The sequence below is a fragment of the Hippoglossus stenolepis genome, chromosome 1 (assembly GCF_022539355.2).
Source record: "Hippoglossus stenolepis isolate QCI-W04-F060 chromosome 1, HSTE1.2, whole genome shotgun sequence".
Classification (NCBI taxonomy): domain Eukaryota; kingdom Metazoa; phylum Chordata; class Actinopteri; order Pleuronectiformes; family Pleuronectidae; genus Hippoglossus; species Hippoglossus stenolepis.
The window spans coordinates 15,207,699-15,226,509 of record NC_061483.1 but is presented as its reverse complement, the minus strand read 5'-3'; the positions used below and the strand labels follow the sequence as shown (position 1 = coordinate 15,226,509).

The following is an 18,811-nucleotide window of genomic DNA, read 5'->3' as shown; positions in this document are numbered from 1 at the left end:
ACCTCAGCCTTTGCGTGTTGAGGAGGAGAAACACGTCCACCCCACCCACCTCCCACTCCCCATGCACTCCCCACTTTCTTCCACTACAACCAACAGCTGACTGCTCCCTGCACTAACTCCCAGTTGAACACATTTCACTGCTCACAACCTAAACCCAGCACACCGACTCAGTTCAGAAGTGTTCAATATGGATCACAGGTATATAAACTGACCCCAGCAAATAACAAATCAACTTGTTATTTCTATCTCCCACATGTGGCTCCCAGTAGAGGTTGAACAACTCAGAAGAAAAACCAAAACATGTTGTTACGTATTATAACTTTTTATACTAACTCATCCTACGTAGTCTTATTAAAGTATTTCCAGTAGCATGAATGACACAGCTCAACAGCTTAATTTTCTATAACATAAACCGGTGGGTGGATCATGGAACATGAACTTAGACATACACACCTAAAATAAATACTGCTTTAAAAAGTAGTAGATTAAAACTGTAATAAACACAGGGTGCACAAACATGGACTTATACATGAGCACATGTAGACATATTAATATTTGCACATACATATATACACTTCTCATCTGCTCACAAGATCATCACAACTTCCTGGGTCTTCATAGGAGTCTGGAGGCAGTCATCATGTCTTAATCGTATATAATGTGAACTCAACAACATCCATAACATATATGACAATAATAATTAGATTTGCTGCCTCATTTGTAGTATATAGTATATAGGCTTTATAACACAGGACCTTTTTTGTAGAAATGTTTCTAAGTTGCCACAATGTGAAATGATTATTGTTGTGTATATTATTAGCTTTCTACGCTAATAAAATTACATTATCACAACATATTGATTCACCGAAGGAGTTTGCGAGTGTTAATTGTATAAATGGTATATTATCTGAACCCAACAGCCACAACGTATACAACAATAATAATTCAGCATGTAGATTTGGTTTCTACTTTCCTCTATTTGGCTTCAAGTATAAACTAACACATGATCCATTTTGCATTAGTGTATAAAAAGTTGCGATGGAAAATACAAACCAAATCTATTAATATGCTTCCAAACTCTTTAGGTGAATCAAGATGGTCTTCTTTCAGTATAAAGTTAAAGTAGTATAAAGTAATAGAAGTTAGTATAAAACGCCATAAAAGTGATATAATCCAGCATGTTTATTAGATTTTCTACTTTCCCTCTGACTCCAAGTACAAATAACAAAGGGCCCATTTTGCAGAAGTGTTTATGAGTTAAACAAACCACAGTTCCAGACAGCAGGCCTGTAGTGATAGTGAAACAAAAATAGTCCGTACATTTTCCCAGTGAGTCCATTGAGCAGCTTCTGGAGCTTTTTCCTCACATGATCTTCCTCTGCAGAGTTTACCCCAACTTTCATGCATTTCCCAAAAAAGTTCCCATTTCTTCTTGAGCCCTTTGCAGACTTGTCCTGACACTTTCATTTTTTTTTTTTTAACCTTGGAACCCGCAGCTTTAACCACCTCTCTCACACAGACACTTAAAAGCAAACTTCATTGAATAAATCAGCTCACATTCTTGCAGCATCATTAACTATTTCCTAAGTGACATAAAGGTGTCAAACTGCTTCCCTGCGCTCACCATCACCCCTGCGCTCTTTATTTGCCGAACACAGCCTGCCCACGCTCTAAGATGTTATGCAAATGCGGGCTGCGGGCTTTGCAGCTACTTGCTGTGGTGTTGTTGGCAGAGATTTGTCCTGCAGGTGATAATTCCTTCCAGCGCCTCCTTCAAACACCCCCAATAAACATCCGCCAATTAGCCTTGAGAGAGCCTGTCTCACAAACCTAGATGAGGGAATTAGAGCACATCCACAACACACATCACATCCCCATTCATGAAACCACTGGCCGCCCGCAGGAGTTTATTTGTGATGCATCCAGAGTTAAATAGTTTTTTATTCAAGCTCAGGTTTATTGATCATTCCAGGCCCCCCTTTTAAATGTTAGATCTCATAATCTGAGCCCCTTGACAGGACAAAGGAGCGAGGAGACAGATGCGGGCCCCATCATTTGCAAATCCCCGGAGGATGCTTTCTCTCCATCAGCACATCGGCCTTTCTTCACAGCATGGGCGACACTCTCCAAGTGTCTGGTTCACATCAAAGCCCGCAGCGCTGACATTGATGAATGCAGTGAAAACATCCCGTCCTCGGGCCTGTCGCCTCGCCGTTTCACAGAGCCCAGCGAACGGAAGATAAGACGCACCGGGGCCGGGCGCACCGCGATGTGACAAACTGCAGCAGGCGGCCGCGTTCAGAGTGCATACACCGAGCGCCCCCTGTTGGAGGATGTGAGCACAGGCTCCTCTGACTCGATGGCACTGTTGCAATTTGAATCATTTTTTTTTTTTAGATGTTATGACTGTGATATGTGACGCCAGAGCACGATACAATATTAAAGGCAAACCAAAGAAACGTATTTAAATTCACAATATGGTTGTAAAAAAACAAATAAGACAGTGGAGATGGTGGTATTACGTTGATCATGTTACAATAGCAGATACTGTTTGAGTCTTTAAATGTTTTCATTTTAATAAGCTTTATTGGAATGACATTCACATGTGTTGCCAACGCTCAAATACAATATGAAAGACAATAAAATATTCACATTTACCATTTGAAAATGTTATTTATAAAAAAACAATACATAAACAAGTGAGCAAATTGAGATGGCACTAAGTTATTCATGTTACAATCTATAAATATAACAGAATTAACTGATTTTAATCTGTGTGCCACTGTTTGGGTCTTTTATTGTGATAAGAAATTACAGATGTGGCTGTCAAACTACTCTCTCTGTCTTTTTCCATTAAAAATGTTCAATTCCAAAAAGCTTTATTGGCATGACATTCACATGTGTTGCCAACGCTAAAAGATAATATTATTTTTCACCATTTAAAAATTATTTTAATTTATGTTACAATGTATATTAATGTCCCACTGTGTCTTTTATTGTGACAGCACATGACATACTTGGCAGTCAAAACGGCTCTCTCTCTCTTTCGCTCACACACACTCACACACACACACACACTACTTAAGAGTTAATTTTACGAATTTAAAATAATCACAAACTTTCAAACCTGACACAAACAAAAGTGAGATTCCCCCCGAAATATATGATCTCTGGTATTTTTCACTGAAAACAAGAATATGATCAATGATCTGTGCAGGTGAATATAGAGTTATAAATGTTTTCATATTGTTATGTAATCAACAACAATGACAAACAAACCCAGATGTAGGTATATGTCCATAAGTTCACTTTTAGGTAAGATTCTCTTCTCTCATGTTTTTTTCCTTAAGTGTGGAGGTAGCTTGTAGCTACTAATTTAAGTGTATTTGTGTGGATGATATATGGAAGAAAAATGTGTGGTTTTGCTCTGGATCTGACCTCCTTCATAAAATCTATTTAAAAAATATATTCATCACTGTGGTGACATGTTCCTGCATTTCTTATACTTAATTCAGTTTATCTGAAACATTAGTGGACTGTGAGAAATCTTAAAAACCAAAAGAGGTCAAAGAAGGGAAGGAAAACAAACACCAGACTAATTACTTAAGTAAAGTAAAAGCAACATCTTCTTACATGACCTAATCATCGTGTGTGCATGTGCGTGTTTAACCCTTTGATACACAACATGGGTCAGAAGTGTCCGGGATCAGTTTTTATTTTCTGTATCTTTGCAGTGAATGAATTTCATCATTCAGTATTTCAGGGATTCCCCAATTAACTTGTTTTTGATCATCACAAATCCTTATTTAAATGTGTCCTTTGTTTCTTTTGGAATAAAAATCATTTTTGTATCATTACCCTTCTAATGCACAACTTGGGTCAAAACTGAACCGTATTCATTACCTGTGTTATTTTATTTAATAAAAGTGTGTTTCTTTGCTATATTTTTGAATTAAATGTATTTTATAATTTAATATTCTAAGTATTCATTAGATATCTTGTTTTTGATTACGACAAATCAGTATTTTCCTTTTTCCTTTCTTACTTTATTAACAAAATAATTTTGTATTTCTATATCACTTTCACACACATATACAGTAAGTATTCACTAGGGAACACCTACCATTCATTTCACACAGCTGCTTTTGCACATCTGATGCATGTAAGTCTTATTTTACAATCCATTACTAGTGAGAAAGAGAAATGTGTACAGTACTCACTAGCTGTTAGCTAGCTAGCTAGCTTCTTTTCTGGCTGGCTAACTATAGCTAGACCAACAAATTAAAACTTGAACTATAACAGTATACACTTATTAGACTGATTGATATGCATTTGAACATATGCTTTTGATTTTCTTTATCCAGAGTGTTAGTATGGCTGGTCATCATTTCTGACTTACGGTTGACATGTTCATAAAGATGCTGGATGAGGAAACTGAGGAGGAAAATGAGGAGGCAATTCTGTGTCTTGATTCTGAGTCTGAAATCTCTGGTGCTGAGGACCTAGAGTTTGTTCTACAGGATCAAGCTGGAGTTGTGGGTGTGTCTTGGAATCCAGCTCTCCTAAATGGAGAAGGCTTCTTTGATACATTCACGGCAAATCTTTGATGTCACAGAAGACTCCTCTTTTATGTCATCACATGGGCCTTCTCCTAAATAAAGAAGAAACAATAAGCAGATTTGAAACAAACACGTTACAGCAGCTGTGGTCCTCTGAATATGTGATGGAAAGTGGACCCCTGGCGGTTAGAGAGGGAAACGGTCGCAGAGAGCTTAACGCGCTGCCGAGCAGGGAGGCGGCAACCGACTGTCACCCAGAGAGAGTAGAGGTTAGCTGTTTGTTCTGGTCGGAGGAAGAACATCAAGGAGATCCAGACAACAACAACAACAACAACAACAACAACAACAACAACAATGGATAGCGAGAACAAGAGGAGGCTGAGGGAGAGGTTTGGCCTGAGGAAGGACATCTTCAAGGAGTTCCTGGCGGAGTTTCTGGGGATATTTGTCCTGATAGTGAGTACCTCCCTCTGCACCTGTCACCCAGCTCCCACCGCCGCTCTGAGGCTGGGAACCACTATGCTAATAAGGTGTCAAACCGGGTCTCCCGGGGGCTCCGACTGCTGTCTCTCATATGTCTCTATTAGCAGAAATAAGTCTCTCTTTGATGGGCTCACATGTCAGAGAGCTGCAGGAAATCATAACAAGATGTGACTCGTCTTTACTCCTCATCCAAAAGTGAACTGTTAAACCAGAACTGGGTTGTTGTAAATGCATTAAGTCATTTCCTCTCAGTTGAGCTCATTAGAGGAATAAGAGTAAGCAAAAATAATCCTCAGAGCAGTGTCTTTGTTTTTTTCCTCTGTTTTCTTGTGAGAGATGTCTCTGTTTCACAGTTATTGGGTTTCCATGATCCCCACCTGCCACATCAGAGGAGGGATGCAGCCCTTTTTACTCTTGGATGACTGCTCTCATCTCTAAATTGCTTCTTCCTTTTTACCTAATAAATGGGGGGATTAATTATTTTTCAAGTTGGACAAATTGTCTGTGGCAGTCAGAGGCTGTTGCTGGACAAGAGGGCTAGTGTTAATGGTGGGTATAATTGGAATAATTAAAAACAATGGCTCTTTCCTCCTCAATCCTTTGTGTTTTTTTTTTCTTTTTCTTTTTGTCTGTGTCCCAGCTCTTTGGATGTGGTTCAGTGGCCCAGGCGGTGCTCAGTAAAGGGGCTCTCGGGGAGCCCTTGACCATCCACATAGGCTTCACTCTGGGAGTCATGATGGCCGTCTTCATGGCAGGAGGAGTGTCAGGTAACAGTCAAGTGATCACAAAATATCCACATCTTAGTTCAGAGGCAACTGTCTATACGTTTCATTGTCATTCAAGCATTGAAATAAAATTTGAAAAATGCCTTTTTCTGTCAGACCACACATCATTAAACCCAACACACGTTTAGTTCACACTTATAATGAATAGAATACAGAGTAATAAAGAAGCTATAAGGATGTTTGATATTTTTGCTTGACAGAAAAAAAGACCATTAAAACTGTTGCTCATTCATTTTCTGTTTATTCCACACACAAATAATAGACTAATTACTGCAGCTCTGTCTGCAAACTTTTAGACACTAGTGCTATTTTGTTGGTAAGTTGGCTTCTGGTCAGTTCAGTAGTTTCCACAGCGCTCCCTGGTTCTGAGTGAAAGAAAAACAAGCACAGCTCACAGTCATTTAATATTTCAGGCAGCAGGAATTCGCTGCAGACACATGCTGATAACAGAGGTCAGTGTGCGTCTGTGTCGGAGATGCGATCTTTGGTCGTGGACGTCTGGCTCTCTCTGTGCTCGTACAGCACAACATCCCTTCTGTCCAGGTTACTCCGTGTCACTGTTATTTTTGCCATCTTCTGGAATAAAAAAAATCAGCAGAAAAGAAAAGTATCATGCAGATTTTTATTTCGGGTCATTGGCATCATTGCATTAGCTTACTCATCTAGATAAAGTAATGGCCTGTGAAGAGCAGCGTAGACCTCTGTTATGGACAAACAATGTTACATAATGGGGAGCATTATGGTGCTGAAGGCAAGAATCACTGATACTAATGGGAAAATTTAGTTTTTTATTGAAGAGTAAACAATTTATAGCTATTATTGAATTGATTGATTTGTAGTATAAGAGTGGTTGGTGTGTGTGTGTGTGTGTGTGTGTGTCTGTCTGTCTGTCTGTCTGTCTGTCTGTCTGTGTGTGTGTGTGTGTGTGTGTGTGTGTGTGTGTGTGTGTGTGTGTGTGTGTGTGTGTGTGTGTGTGTGTGTGTGTGTGTGTGTGTGTGTGTGTGCTTGTGTGGAGATATTGTATCCAAATGGGACTTTATCTGCGGCATTCCTCCAGGATTATGGTAAGAAGAGCCTGCTGCAGTTTGCCAGCAGTGATATGGATACGAGGGGAAGAGTTGTTGAATGTCACAGTGCTTCTCATGTTGTCTGTCCATTAAACAGTAATTGAGGGATTCAGCCGACAAGAGTTACATTGTACGGACTCCACAAGTTGTCTTTATGGTCATTTCCTTCATATTTGGGACGGGGAAATAATCATCGGAAACAGACAGATGATATCGTTTAAATGTTGGGATGTATGATTGTATAATACCTGCTGGAAGGTATAGTTTGATATTTGGGAACATGGGGCAACTGCTACCTTGTGGTTTCACGGCAACAAAATCCACCCACCAGCACATTTAGCTCACTAATTAACATTTTATGTATTTTCTTTTTTATCTGTGCACAAACCAAAGTGTAAAATCGACTGTTTTACGAGGGTGGTGTGTCAGACTTTTTCTTTCCTTTGGGCAGCTACTAGGCAACTGCAATAAATGCAAATGTTACTGGTCCCAGGCAAGAAATAGTACAGCAGATAAAAATGCCAAATTGTTGTTTCAGCACTTCAGATCTTGGATGGGTAGATAGCTGGATGATGTGGCCAAAAATGATATTTAAAAAAGATTGTCATATCAGTTGATGTTGATCCTTATCACAATAAAGGTAACGTTATTTTTTCGGTTAAATTTGAAGAAGGATTTTTGCTCCTGAGCGAAGGTGGTGGTTTTAAACTCTTGAGTGAGCAGAGACAAACACTTGATAAACAGCAAAACATTTTTACAAATCTGAGGTCGATGAAATATGTGTTTTACCTCCTCACTTTGCTTGCACAATGAATAAGCATTATACAGATGTATATTGAACCTTTGAAATAATGCTTTTGATGAAAATTATATTACGATAACTATTGGTATTGTTTTACTGCCCAAGTGTCACCTCTGGACAGGTTAGCCTTTTCCTTCAGTTTTCTTAAAGCTGAGGTAAGCTAACTTTATAACCATATATTTAACAGACAAATATGAGAATGATGTTGATCTTCTCATAAAAGAAAGATGGCAAATAAGACGCATCAGATTTTAACTAATCAGTTCCATGATGGCATGGTTCTTTCTGTATATGTTTTAGTGCATCAGATGATTGAGGGGCTAATGTGGTTTGTCTTTGAGACTAGAAAATGATTCATGAGGAATATGAGTTTGAAGGAAACAACCGTCACATGCTTTTGTTGTTGTTTGTCACGTTTTGGTCTTTTATTCTGACCCACGTTCCAATGGAACTTGTGCGAGATGTTTAATGAGAGGAGTTGTAAAGCTTCAGAGGAATAGTAGAAAAAGCCTGAGGACACGGAGGGTAATATATGGAGAGCTTTTGCTGCATGACTGGGCCATTCAGCCCCGGGGTCCACAGCTCAGTGGGAAGCTTCTGTCCAACGACATCTCTGAAGATGATCATAGGTATTGGACTAATGAGCTTTACTGGGGCATGGGTCTCTGGAGAGGAGGGGGGTCAGGTGTGACAAGCCTGGCTTTCTAGGCTCGCCTGGCAGGATGGCCCCATAGGAGAAGAAAACACAATTGTTTTCACTTTGTAGTCTCAGATTTTAGATGACAGTGTTCCGTAAGTGTGACACATCATGGTCACTCTAATGACCTGCAGTCTACGTGTGCCTTAAGCAGATTCAAGCAGATTATGTCAGATGCAATTCAGATAGGCAGGTCTGGCTGGTTGTCGTGGACGGTGTTTGTGAACAGGACAGGGAGATTAACAATGGGCGCATGGCTGATACCCCCAGTGGTGTGACCACAGTGAGGTCAAAGCCAAGATCCCAGAGTGTTAAATAAATGACCCCACACTACCACCCCCGCCCAGAAACAATTGGCTGGAATGTGTCCACACACGCCTCTTTAAGACAATGTAGAATATAGGAAAACAGGCCCAAAAACCCAGTGCCCTTTGTCTTGAAATTCATGGAGATGTTTGACTGAATGAACATCTGAGGGTTTGAACTGAGTGTGTAATCCACTGAACTCCACTTATATTGACTGTAAAAAAAAAAAACTTGGCTAAGTAATTCGAATGAGCTTGGACACAGATGTTTCAACTTTTTTTCTTTGTCAACTGATTCAGTTAATCAAGAATCAGCAGCTCTATTGACATCATTGAACACATCTGGGGGTCTTGTTGAGGACCACTGCGTGCATGACAAGATGGTGTAGGTCAAGCTTTTTGTTACTTGTGTCCATCTGTTTCCTCGCATTGTTGTAGGAGGCCACGTGAACCCTGCAGTCTCTCTGGCCATGGTGATCCTGGGGAAGCTGCCACTGAAGAAGTTCCCTGTGTACCTGGTGGCTCAGTTCCTGGGTGCTTTCGCTGGCTCCTGTGCCGTCTATGGGTTGTACTATGGTAGGTGTGAATGAACTGTCTCACAAAGCAGGATATCCAGGTCAGGATCCAGATAATCTAGTAAACCTGCTTATGAATTTACCCAATATTTGAATACTGGTTTTTTTTAATGATTTGTTAACACAAAAAAAAGCTTTTTAGTAATAAAAGGAATAAACAATTGTTTATTTTTCTTGTATGTTCTTTTCCTCAGATGCTTTGATGGACTTTAGCGACGGAGAATTACTTGTTACTGGTGCCAATGCCACAGCCAACATCTTTGCATCTTATCCTGCCAAACATCTCTCCATCCTAAATGGGTTTGTGGATCAGGTAGGGGCTTAAGACTTGTTTTTATTTTATATTTATACAATTTATACACTTTAAACAAACTGCCTGACGACATGAGAGTATTTTTCTTTTCTCGTTTTGAATCTTATATTCAGCATTGGAGCGTTTTTACCCCTTTTTGCAGAATTATTGATGTCAGTGGGATGGCAGAATTTTTCCATCCTGATTCTTTGTATGTGGAAGTCACTGGAGCGTACAGAGATGCATGTGAGCCTATATACAGTCTACGATGTGAGCGTGCATTTTGTGCATTCATGAATGAATCTAAGCATAAATGGACACAGTTGTTTGCTGATGTATGAACAATTCTGCTCCGATGCTGAGAATAACCACCATCTGCATGAGTGTACATGTCAGTTAGTGTATTAATGAAGGCAGTGAGGATATTAAAGGTCTAATCTGTTGTTTCTCTTTCTTTTTTTGTTGATAATATACATTTTAGGTACATTAAGTTTGTGTTATAAGTTTCCCAAGTGATTATATTTTTGAAAAGCCATTATTTCTGCATGTTTACAAGCATTACCGATGTAAACAAAGCAGCTACACCATTAGAAACATTAATAATTATCTCTAAGAGTAACAGTCATCTCACCCAGGAGTGATTTTTTTATGGAGCTATATAGAAACACTGCTTTATCCAGACAGAAACCAGGGTAAAGGGGAAGCCTCATAATAGGCTTAGACCAAATAACAGGGCAGAGGTGTTTTCATGCTAATATCCTGATGCTTTTGTTTTTAAGGTCATCGCAACTGCCGCTCTGGTCCTGTGCATCCTGGCCATCACTGACAAGAAGAACATTGGTGCCCCAAAAGGCATGGAGCCTCTGTGCATCGGCTTGGCCATCCTGGGCATCGGAGTGGCCATGGGACTGAACTCCGGCTATCCCATCAACCCAGCCCGAGACCTCGGCCCACGGTTCTTCACGGCTGTGGCCGGCTGGGGCATGGATGTGTTCAGGTAATTTGCAATGATGATGCAGTGACAAAAAGGTTCCTGATATCATTTTTAAAGTACAGTGTTTAAAATGTGTGATTATAAACCCTACATTTTTTATATCCAGAGCTATGTTGGGATTATTATCAGAAAGAAAAATAAAAGAAACGTTTTTTCCATGCTGCTTCACTGAGAAAGTCACTGGTCCATTAACTATTGCTGCTCTTATACTCTCACCAGTTCCTGAGACACTGTCGATGTGTGATGTAAGAAACTCGAAGTTTAATCAAGTGGCTGCACTTTCTTTTCCCACATGAAGCGTTTGTAGCTCCATCTCTGTTCTCCTGACAAACAGAATGAATATTTCAAAGACCATGCATGTATTCACTGCATTTTGAAAAAGGGCTCTGGGATTTAAGTGAACAGGGAGAGATTCCATGCACATAAATATGAAATATTCAGCGCTTCATTATTGAAATGGCACAATGGTGTGTTCTGCTTTCTCGCTTTGATCCTTTCATTCTCCCCTAGTCTTCATAGTTGTTCCGATTGTATTTATGCTCAAAATGTATCATATATTGATTAGACTTTAAAGGATAGAATATTATTCTTATATGAATATACAACTATCTAAATATAGCTTTTAAGCTCTTTAAAACCATAATTTGAGTTTTTCATTTTGGACAGAAATGAATTTACCATCTTTAACCATCTAGAAACTTGGTTGAGGTTTTGACCCCTATGGAGCAGTACTTTGTTTGTATCAATTACTTTATCAGGCAGCACTGTTAGGGCCTATTTATGCTCAACATTAGTATATGGATATGGACTGAGCCTATGTCTGTACGCGTTCATTTGTGTAGCATTATTATGTAAATAATGAAATGTGGCAACACATCTTAACTGTTAAAGTTATCATCTTGCAAATTTAGCTGTGCTGACACTGCTCTCAGTAAAAGCTAGAGCGACTGATAAAGTTGGCTAGCTAGCTCATGCTAACGTGTCATATAAATCAATGCATCATACAACGAGAATGAATTGATGCAGCATAATTAGCCTATATTGTGTCTATGGCAACCAGTCACAATCAACGTGGTATATGTCAGATCACTGTTTGAGCCGATGCATAGGATCCTCTCTTATATCCTCCTATAGAGTGCAAGCACACACATGAGTACCAGCAATAGGATGCTGACTATAGTTCCCTTCATGGCCACCGCTGTCATTAATAACACGTTTCTGAATGTTACAGATGATAACTTTAAATAAAATCAAAAAGCGATAGCGTCACTTAAAAAAGCTGCCACTCTAATGTAAACAAATTGCTTCATTTGAGATACTGTCTGCACGTTGCAGACAAAAGAGCAGACCCTGTCTCACTTTCACGTTGGACTTTGTCAAGAGTGCAAACAAAGCTGTCACTCTCGGTTACATAAACTCAGTGGCTCACAACAGAACATTTTAAATGCCATACTTATACAGGATACCTCTAAAAACATATATAGGCTAGATAAGCAAACTTGTTTTATCCCTCTATTAACTGTGCAATGCTAAAATATTGTTCTTCAATCATTTTTTGCAGCATCTTGATTTGAGGCTTTTCATTTTCACAAATGGTGAAAGCTTCCTTGAAAGTGGAAACCTGGTTGAAACAGATGCTTCTGGTTACGAAGTGATGAAGTTTATTTGTTTATTTGTGCCAAGTCAGAGGCTCTTTCCTCAAAACCCAGGTTACATCTCATCCACCCTGGCACCTCTGCATTGCGTTGATAACCTATGTACTCTGCCAGTGAGACACTGTGGCCTTCCCTTCTTCAAGACCATGTTTTTAGATTTTTGCAGTGTTTCTTGTGCTTTTCACCCACATTCCCAGACAAAGTCTGTGTTGTCAATTTCACAGAAGCACAGCCTCAGAGATTGCAGCCTTTTTGGTTCGATGTTAGCTCTGAGTAGCCTAATTTCTTTAGCCTTACTGGCATCTGATCCAGCAAAATTCCAGCTGAAAATATTCACTTTTTGTGTCAGCGATACTTTTATTTTAGGCCATGGTTTTTCTGCTTTACTCAGCAAATCAAAGCCTCTTTTACACACGTGTTGCCTGTCTAAAGCTTCAGTACAGTATAGTACAGACACATTGAACTAAGTAATGTAGTAAGGGCTAAATCTGTTCTAAGAGCAGGTGAGAAGTGCACAGTACGTGCTAGTGAGGGTGTTAGGAGAGGAGGCACTCTCTGAAGAGATGAGTCTCTGAGAGATTATTAAAGGTAGAGAATTACGTCCCTACTTGATGGCTTTTATAGCTTGTTCCACCATTGAGAACAGTGGAGGTTTTTTGCTGATTGAAGACTCCACATTCTAGACCAGTGATTCTCAACTGGTTGGGTCGCGGACCCGTTTTCAGTACAAAGCTTGAAGTACTCAAAAGCTTGAAGTACTCAAAAGCCACTTCTGGCAAGAATGAGTGTTATAATATTTGCCTGGGCAAAAAATCTTGTGCTTTTATTTTGAAGGGGATTTTTTATGCAGGGAGTGCCTTCTATTCACACTCCTTAACAGTATTTGGCGTTAATGCCTTGTAATGCTAATAGACAACCGCCATTTCACAGCATAGAAGAACACCCGCAAAGTATTCTCAGCTAAAGCTACATAATTTCAGTAGTTGGTTCATGTATATGTTGTATTACTTTGTGTCCTTAAGATGCACTTTTTGGTTTTTAAGTAAAATGCAGCTAATTGGGTGTAAAAGGGAATATTTCCCTCTCTAGCATCGCCACCTGCTGGTCGTTTTGGTTTATCATTAAACTTGTTTTTTTGTGTTGGCATACTGTGATATTCTGAACTATCTCAGGTTCAAACTGCACCATCTTTTCATTAAATAAATTTGAGAAGTTGAAAATGTTCCCCGATTCGGGTCGTGGCTTGTCATTAAGGGGTGATGGTGGGTCCCGAAGCCAGACCAGTTGAGAACCACTGTTCTAGACAGTCTGTAAGGGTTTCACTGTGCCTGAAGGAAGGCCGACCAGAAGGGCATTGCAATAGTTGAGGCTGGACATACCCATGGCCTGTAACAAGAATTGGGTTAGGTAGAAGGCCTTCTTATGTTGCCAAGCAGCATGAGCAGGAGATGAATACAGCATGGTCAGAGAAGCATAGATCACAGGGTCTCAGTATTATCTGGTTTGATCCAAGTCTCAGTCAGCACCAGCAGTTCAAGAGACAGCTGGTTAGCATAGGCAGGAAGTAATTCGGCTTTATTAACTGCAGACTGGCATCTCCACAACCCATCAAGGAAGTAGGCACATGTGGGTGGAACGTTGCAAGGACCGGCGCATAGCCAGATTCCTTTGCCTTCTGGCATAGTAATACTGTGTTTATTTCAGCCAACACGTATGGAGTGGAGGCACATAACTAAGTTTTACTTACTTTCGTACTTGTATGCTCACGATGGTGGACTAGCTTGGTGGACTCCCACACGTGAATTAGCTGTCCTTACCCAAGTAGGTCTTCACACAAGGAGGACGACACTCGGGCTGGCGCTTGAGCTGACATTCAGCGCCAGTTTCTCTGATAAAGAACAAGATTTATTGAACACGTGTCAGGGTTGATTGCAAACAGATGAGAATGCCCTCTGGATTAGCAACTCAAAAGGATTGTTTATGGTGGCCTGAGATTGTTCATGCTTCCTTGCTGCACCAATTCTCGCCAACATCTGGCCAAAACTTGCACTAACAATGCACAATTAATGTGTTTTGAAGTCACAGCAAGGACACAGAATACAGGAATACATGTGAATGACTTTAATAGGAGGTAGCACTTAAATTACAACTGCAGCCAGAACAAGTCCTGGATGAATTCTTGAGTTTTCTTAAGTGGTTGTAGGCAGTCGAACGGCTCACTGTGGCATAGACGTAGTTTCTGATAAACCACAGCTTTAACTATCACCAGATGGCTCATATGCCCATAAAATATATAGCAATATTGCTTTAATGCACATATAAGCTCTTGATACCATCAGTGCCAACTGTAATATCATGCATAAAGTATGTGCTAAATCTGGTATAATCTTTTACATTTACGATTTAAACATAGCAGCTAGAAATGCACAGATCTTTTTAGAACAGAGTGTGAAGGATGGCACTTGGCTCCATACAATGTCCACGTGGTATCAATGTGACCCACTGTCTCTCAGCCTGCTCATCTTAGCTGTGGCCATAGATTAAAGTCTATAATCCTGCCGCCTCCCTCCTGTAGTCTACTTCCTGGATGCCTACAACAGAGCAAGATGACCTGCTCAGACGCTTGTTTGCTCTCAAGCCTGCGCATCAGCTCTGTTAAGTGAAGCCCTTTCACCTGCAGTTAAGGCTCCGACCAGCCACATCGACCAGCACGATTCTAATCTCCCTCCGGCTAAGTAAAACAGTCTGTCTGAGGTCAGCCAGAGCCAGAATGAGGACACATGCAGTAGATGTGACACACAGAGCTCCTTAAGACTTTACTGTAATCTGGGATAACTGCATATATAACTCACCTCAGGTAGGATGATACAAACCTAAATATACCTATTATTTAGACAGTATATGTTATTAATTATAAAAGAGAACTGCAGCAATTTAACAATATCATATTGGGGTCGACTGCTGGTGGCCAGAGACATTATATTTTCAGGTTATCCATCCGTCCATCCTTCTCTTTCTTGTGAACAAGATATCACAAGAACACCTGAAAGGATTTTCTTCAAGTTTGGTACAAACATTTCCTCAGACTTAAGGATGAGCTGATTTTCTCATACTGATTTTGGTGGTCAAAGGTCAAGGTCACAGTGACCTCACAAAACACATTTTTTGCCTTGTGAATGTGATATCTCAAGAACTCCTCCGGGGAATTTCTTCATATTTGGTACAAACGTTTACTGGGACTCAAAGTTGAATTGATTAGAATTTGGTTGTCAAAGGTCAAGGTCACTGGAACCTCACAAAATCGTTCTTGCCTCGTGAATGTTAAGAACGCCTCGAGAGAATCCTTTCAAATTTGGCACAATGTTTACTTGGGCTCACAGATAATTTATGGACAGAAGAGATTTGGGTGGTTAAAGGTCAAGGTCGTGGTGGCCTCCCAAAAATTGTTTTGGCCTCTTGAACACTATATCTGAAGTATGTCTTTAGGGAATTTCTTCAAAGTTGTCATATGGACTCAAAGATTAACTGATTAGATTACAGTGGTCAAAGTCTGGAAAATGAGGTTAGGGGGGATGGTACCGATGATGGTCACACCACCAACAGAAGCAGAGAAGAGAACATTTGCATTTAAGAGGGAGAGCGAGACAAAGAGCGCTTTCCTCCTGTTCTTTTCGATACCATTCGGTTCCAACTTTTTAAACTATACTGCAAATCCCACAGTTTAGTTTGCAGCATTAACTGTAGGATGTTCACCTGCACACACAAATTCTCTGTCTGCACACACAGCACTCTCTCTGGCTGAGAGGGGATGGGTGGTAGGGTCTTTACGGCCATTTTGGTTTAAAGAGGATGACATCCCCCCTCACCCCCCTACAAATCCACTACTGAGTACATTAGTGTGAAAGCCAAACCATCACGTATGCCTTGTGTCAGCCAAAGTCTTCTATACTCTTTAAATAAATGGGTAGTTTGACATTTTGCGGATAATTAATGCACTCAAGAGGTGCAGATCAGTGGATCTTATTACCTCTGGACAGTTTCCTGTCTTTGTCCTAAACTAAGCCACCATGCAAACCTGAGAGTGCTAACATTCATCTCATATATCCTAAAGCAAGAAAGTCAAAAGGTGGATTTCCCAAGATGTTGGGATCTAATCCTTTACACTCAGATTTAAAGGACATATTGTTATATTCTCAGTGGTGGCATTCCATATTAAGGCACAAGACGATTTTAAAGGTTTGATTCATGCAGGACATTTGTCTAAATAAAAACAAAAAACTAAATTTTTAAATTGTATTTTGACATAATTATTTGCATGTGTCCTCCCTGCAGAGCTGGAGGCTGCTGGTGGTGGATCCCTGTGGTTGGGCCCATGGTTGGCGGAGCAGTCGGAGCCGGCATTTACTTTCTCTTCATTGAGTTGCACCACCAAGAGCCGGAAAAACTGGAGGAGACCAACATGCAGGACAAATATGAAATGATAACCATGAGTTAAAAAAAAATTCCTCTAGATCACAGGTTTTTTTTACATTTCTACCTTACATTCACAGTGGATTGTTTAATACAAGGCATGCATGTGACTCCACGATGTCAGTCATTTCTATAATATGCATGAATGGAGTCTTTTCCTAGGAGGTCTCGGCTGTTTATAGGTTTGAGGGTTTCTTTAATCAAAGTATTGAACTTGCTTACAAAATATATTTTAATTAGACGTCATGTTTAGTTCCTTGATGTTTTAAGTTTCCTCTGTTTTATATCGTATACACAGTATTCTTTATTTTCTCCTTTTTCCTAACTGGGAATCATTTCCTCATGTTAGAAATATTTGCCAAGCTTCTGTACAGCTTTTTTATATACTACTGTCTACCTGACAACCAGGGGCATTAAAAGCATGTAGCACTTAGGAAAACAATTGATTTAATGTGGGAATGTAATCATTTTATTTTTAGCCAGTGTTAAAGTAATGTGTGTTATGTAGTATGTGTGATTTCTTTCTTCTGTTTCTCTTCATCCTTTACATGTGCGTAAAGAGGGAGTGATTGATTGCTTTATCAGCATGTAGAAAATCCAGCCTTAAAAGATTACACTGGTGTCGCTCACGTTTTCAGTCATTTCCATAATGCTGTGACACACAATCCTTTATCATGTTGCTGGATTACAGATTTATAAGACGCTTGATATCAAAGAGCCATAACTCAACACAAGATAAGTGTCTGCTAAGTCTGGCAATGCAAGACTGCAAACACTGTTTATAATTGTTTACATCAAAACCTCAGATGGGGTCGGTCTGGTTCGAAGATCAGCGTTGAAAATTCACGGACGACGTTACGAGTATTACAAAAGGAACAATATAGGCTACACATGTCAAATGGAGTCGTCAAAACACAGTTTTCTTCCTGTATTAACTGTGCACTTGTGATTTGTAATGCTTCTTTCCTGTGAACCAGAGAAATGTGAAATTGTGAAGACAATCATGAGGTGAACAGGCTGTATGATTTATAGCCCAACCTGTAATAGTGGATAACATGCTGTGAGCACCACTGTCAGACAATATGATGCATGTAGATATATAGTATTCTGATGTTAGTGTGGATATATGTTGTCGATTACACAGGCATCTATATATTTGATATTATATTGTAGTGGGTTGAATATTGTGCAACAGCACAGTGTGAACACTTATTTGGCAACTCGACAATCACATAGATTTGTATTTAATTTGTTTATTTTTCTTTTGTGAAAGAGAAACTGTTGTGAGAGAAGTCAATTAATGTGAGTGTCCATTTGACTTCAAACCCTTTATGTGGCCTACATTTGAGTCAGAGTCATTACAATGTGCATGTTTGAAAAGATGTTTAAGATTGTTTGATTGAATCTTGCTTTTTTATATGTTGCTTATTTTCTCTCCCTGTCCGACACTTTTCTGTTTGTGCTTCTCTCAGGAAGGAAGCAAAACAGGAAGTATTTTAACCTTTTCACTATGTTGTATTTTCTTTTATGACTTATTATTAAGGTGTATCATATATTGAATAAAAATTGTGTTTTGTTCACACTTGTTATGTATATTTTCTAAAAACTACAAATAATCAGAAGTTTAGCTAAATATATCAGTGTGACAGTATGGGAAAGCTACCCCTCCCATTTTGTTCATACAAATTAAATGTCAAAAGTAAAAATAAATTATAATCACTAATAAACAGATTGTTCTTCCTGTTAGAAAATACTCATTTGACATGTATTTGTCCAAAGCCAGAATTACTTTGAAATCACCTCCAGTGATAGTGAATGGATTTTGTGGAAAATATTGTCAGGAAATATTGTTCTAAGAGAAAATCAGGCCTTTTCACAGAAGACAGTTTGATCTGTCACAAAAGGAAAAGCACAAGTATAAAATTTCAAATTAACTCACATTTGTAGACTAGTGTGCATGAGGCACGTTGTAAAGTTGACCGGGACACTTGAATCGAACACAGCCATCATTAAAGTGATTTTATTTTCAGTTTACACTCGAATCTGGAAAGAATATGAAAGACAAATGATTCTTTAAATGATGTTGATGTCTTACTCTCATGATGTCCTAGGTCACCTTTGGGGACT

The 18,811-nt window shown here is 39.5% G+C and overlaps 1 protein-coding gene across 1 annotated transcript; it reads left to right on the top strand.

Annotated features, from left to right (window-relative positions):
• The first annotated feature begins 4,602 nt into the window (after positions 1-4,602).
• Positions 4,603-18,262, top strand: aqp9b (aquaporin 9b). The gene is made up of 6 exons (XM_035164766.2): positions 4,603-5,015; positions 5,683-5,809; positions 9,137-9,274; positions 9,468-9,586; positions 10,345-10,562; positions 16,547-18,262. The coding sequence occupies exons 1-6, from the start codon at positions 4,914-4,916 to the stop codon at positions 16,707-16,709; spliced, it is 867 nt and encodes a 288-aa protein (XP_035020657.1). The 5' UTR covers positions 4,603-4,913; the 3' UTR covers positions 16,710-18,262.
• The last annotated feature ends 549 nt before the right edge of the window (positions 18,263-18,811 follow it).

Coding starts and splice junctions, on each gene's coding strand:
- aqp9b (XM_035164766.2), top strand. CDS start 4,914: ATGGATAGCGAGAACAAGAGGAGGCTGAGGGAGAGGTTTGGCCTGAGG. Junction 5,810..9,136: donor CATGGCAGGAGGAGTGTCAG/GTAACAGTCAAG, acceptor GCATTGTTGTAG/GAGGCCACGTGAACCCTGCA. Junction 9,587..10,344: donor TAAATGGGTTTGTGGATCAG/GTAGGGGCTTAA, acceptor TTTGTTTTTAAG/GTCATCGCAACTGCCGCTCT.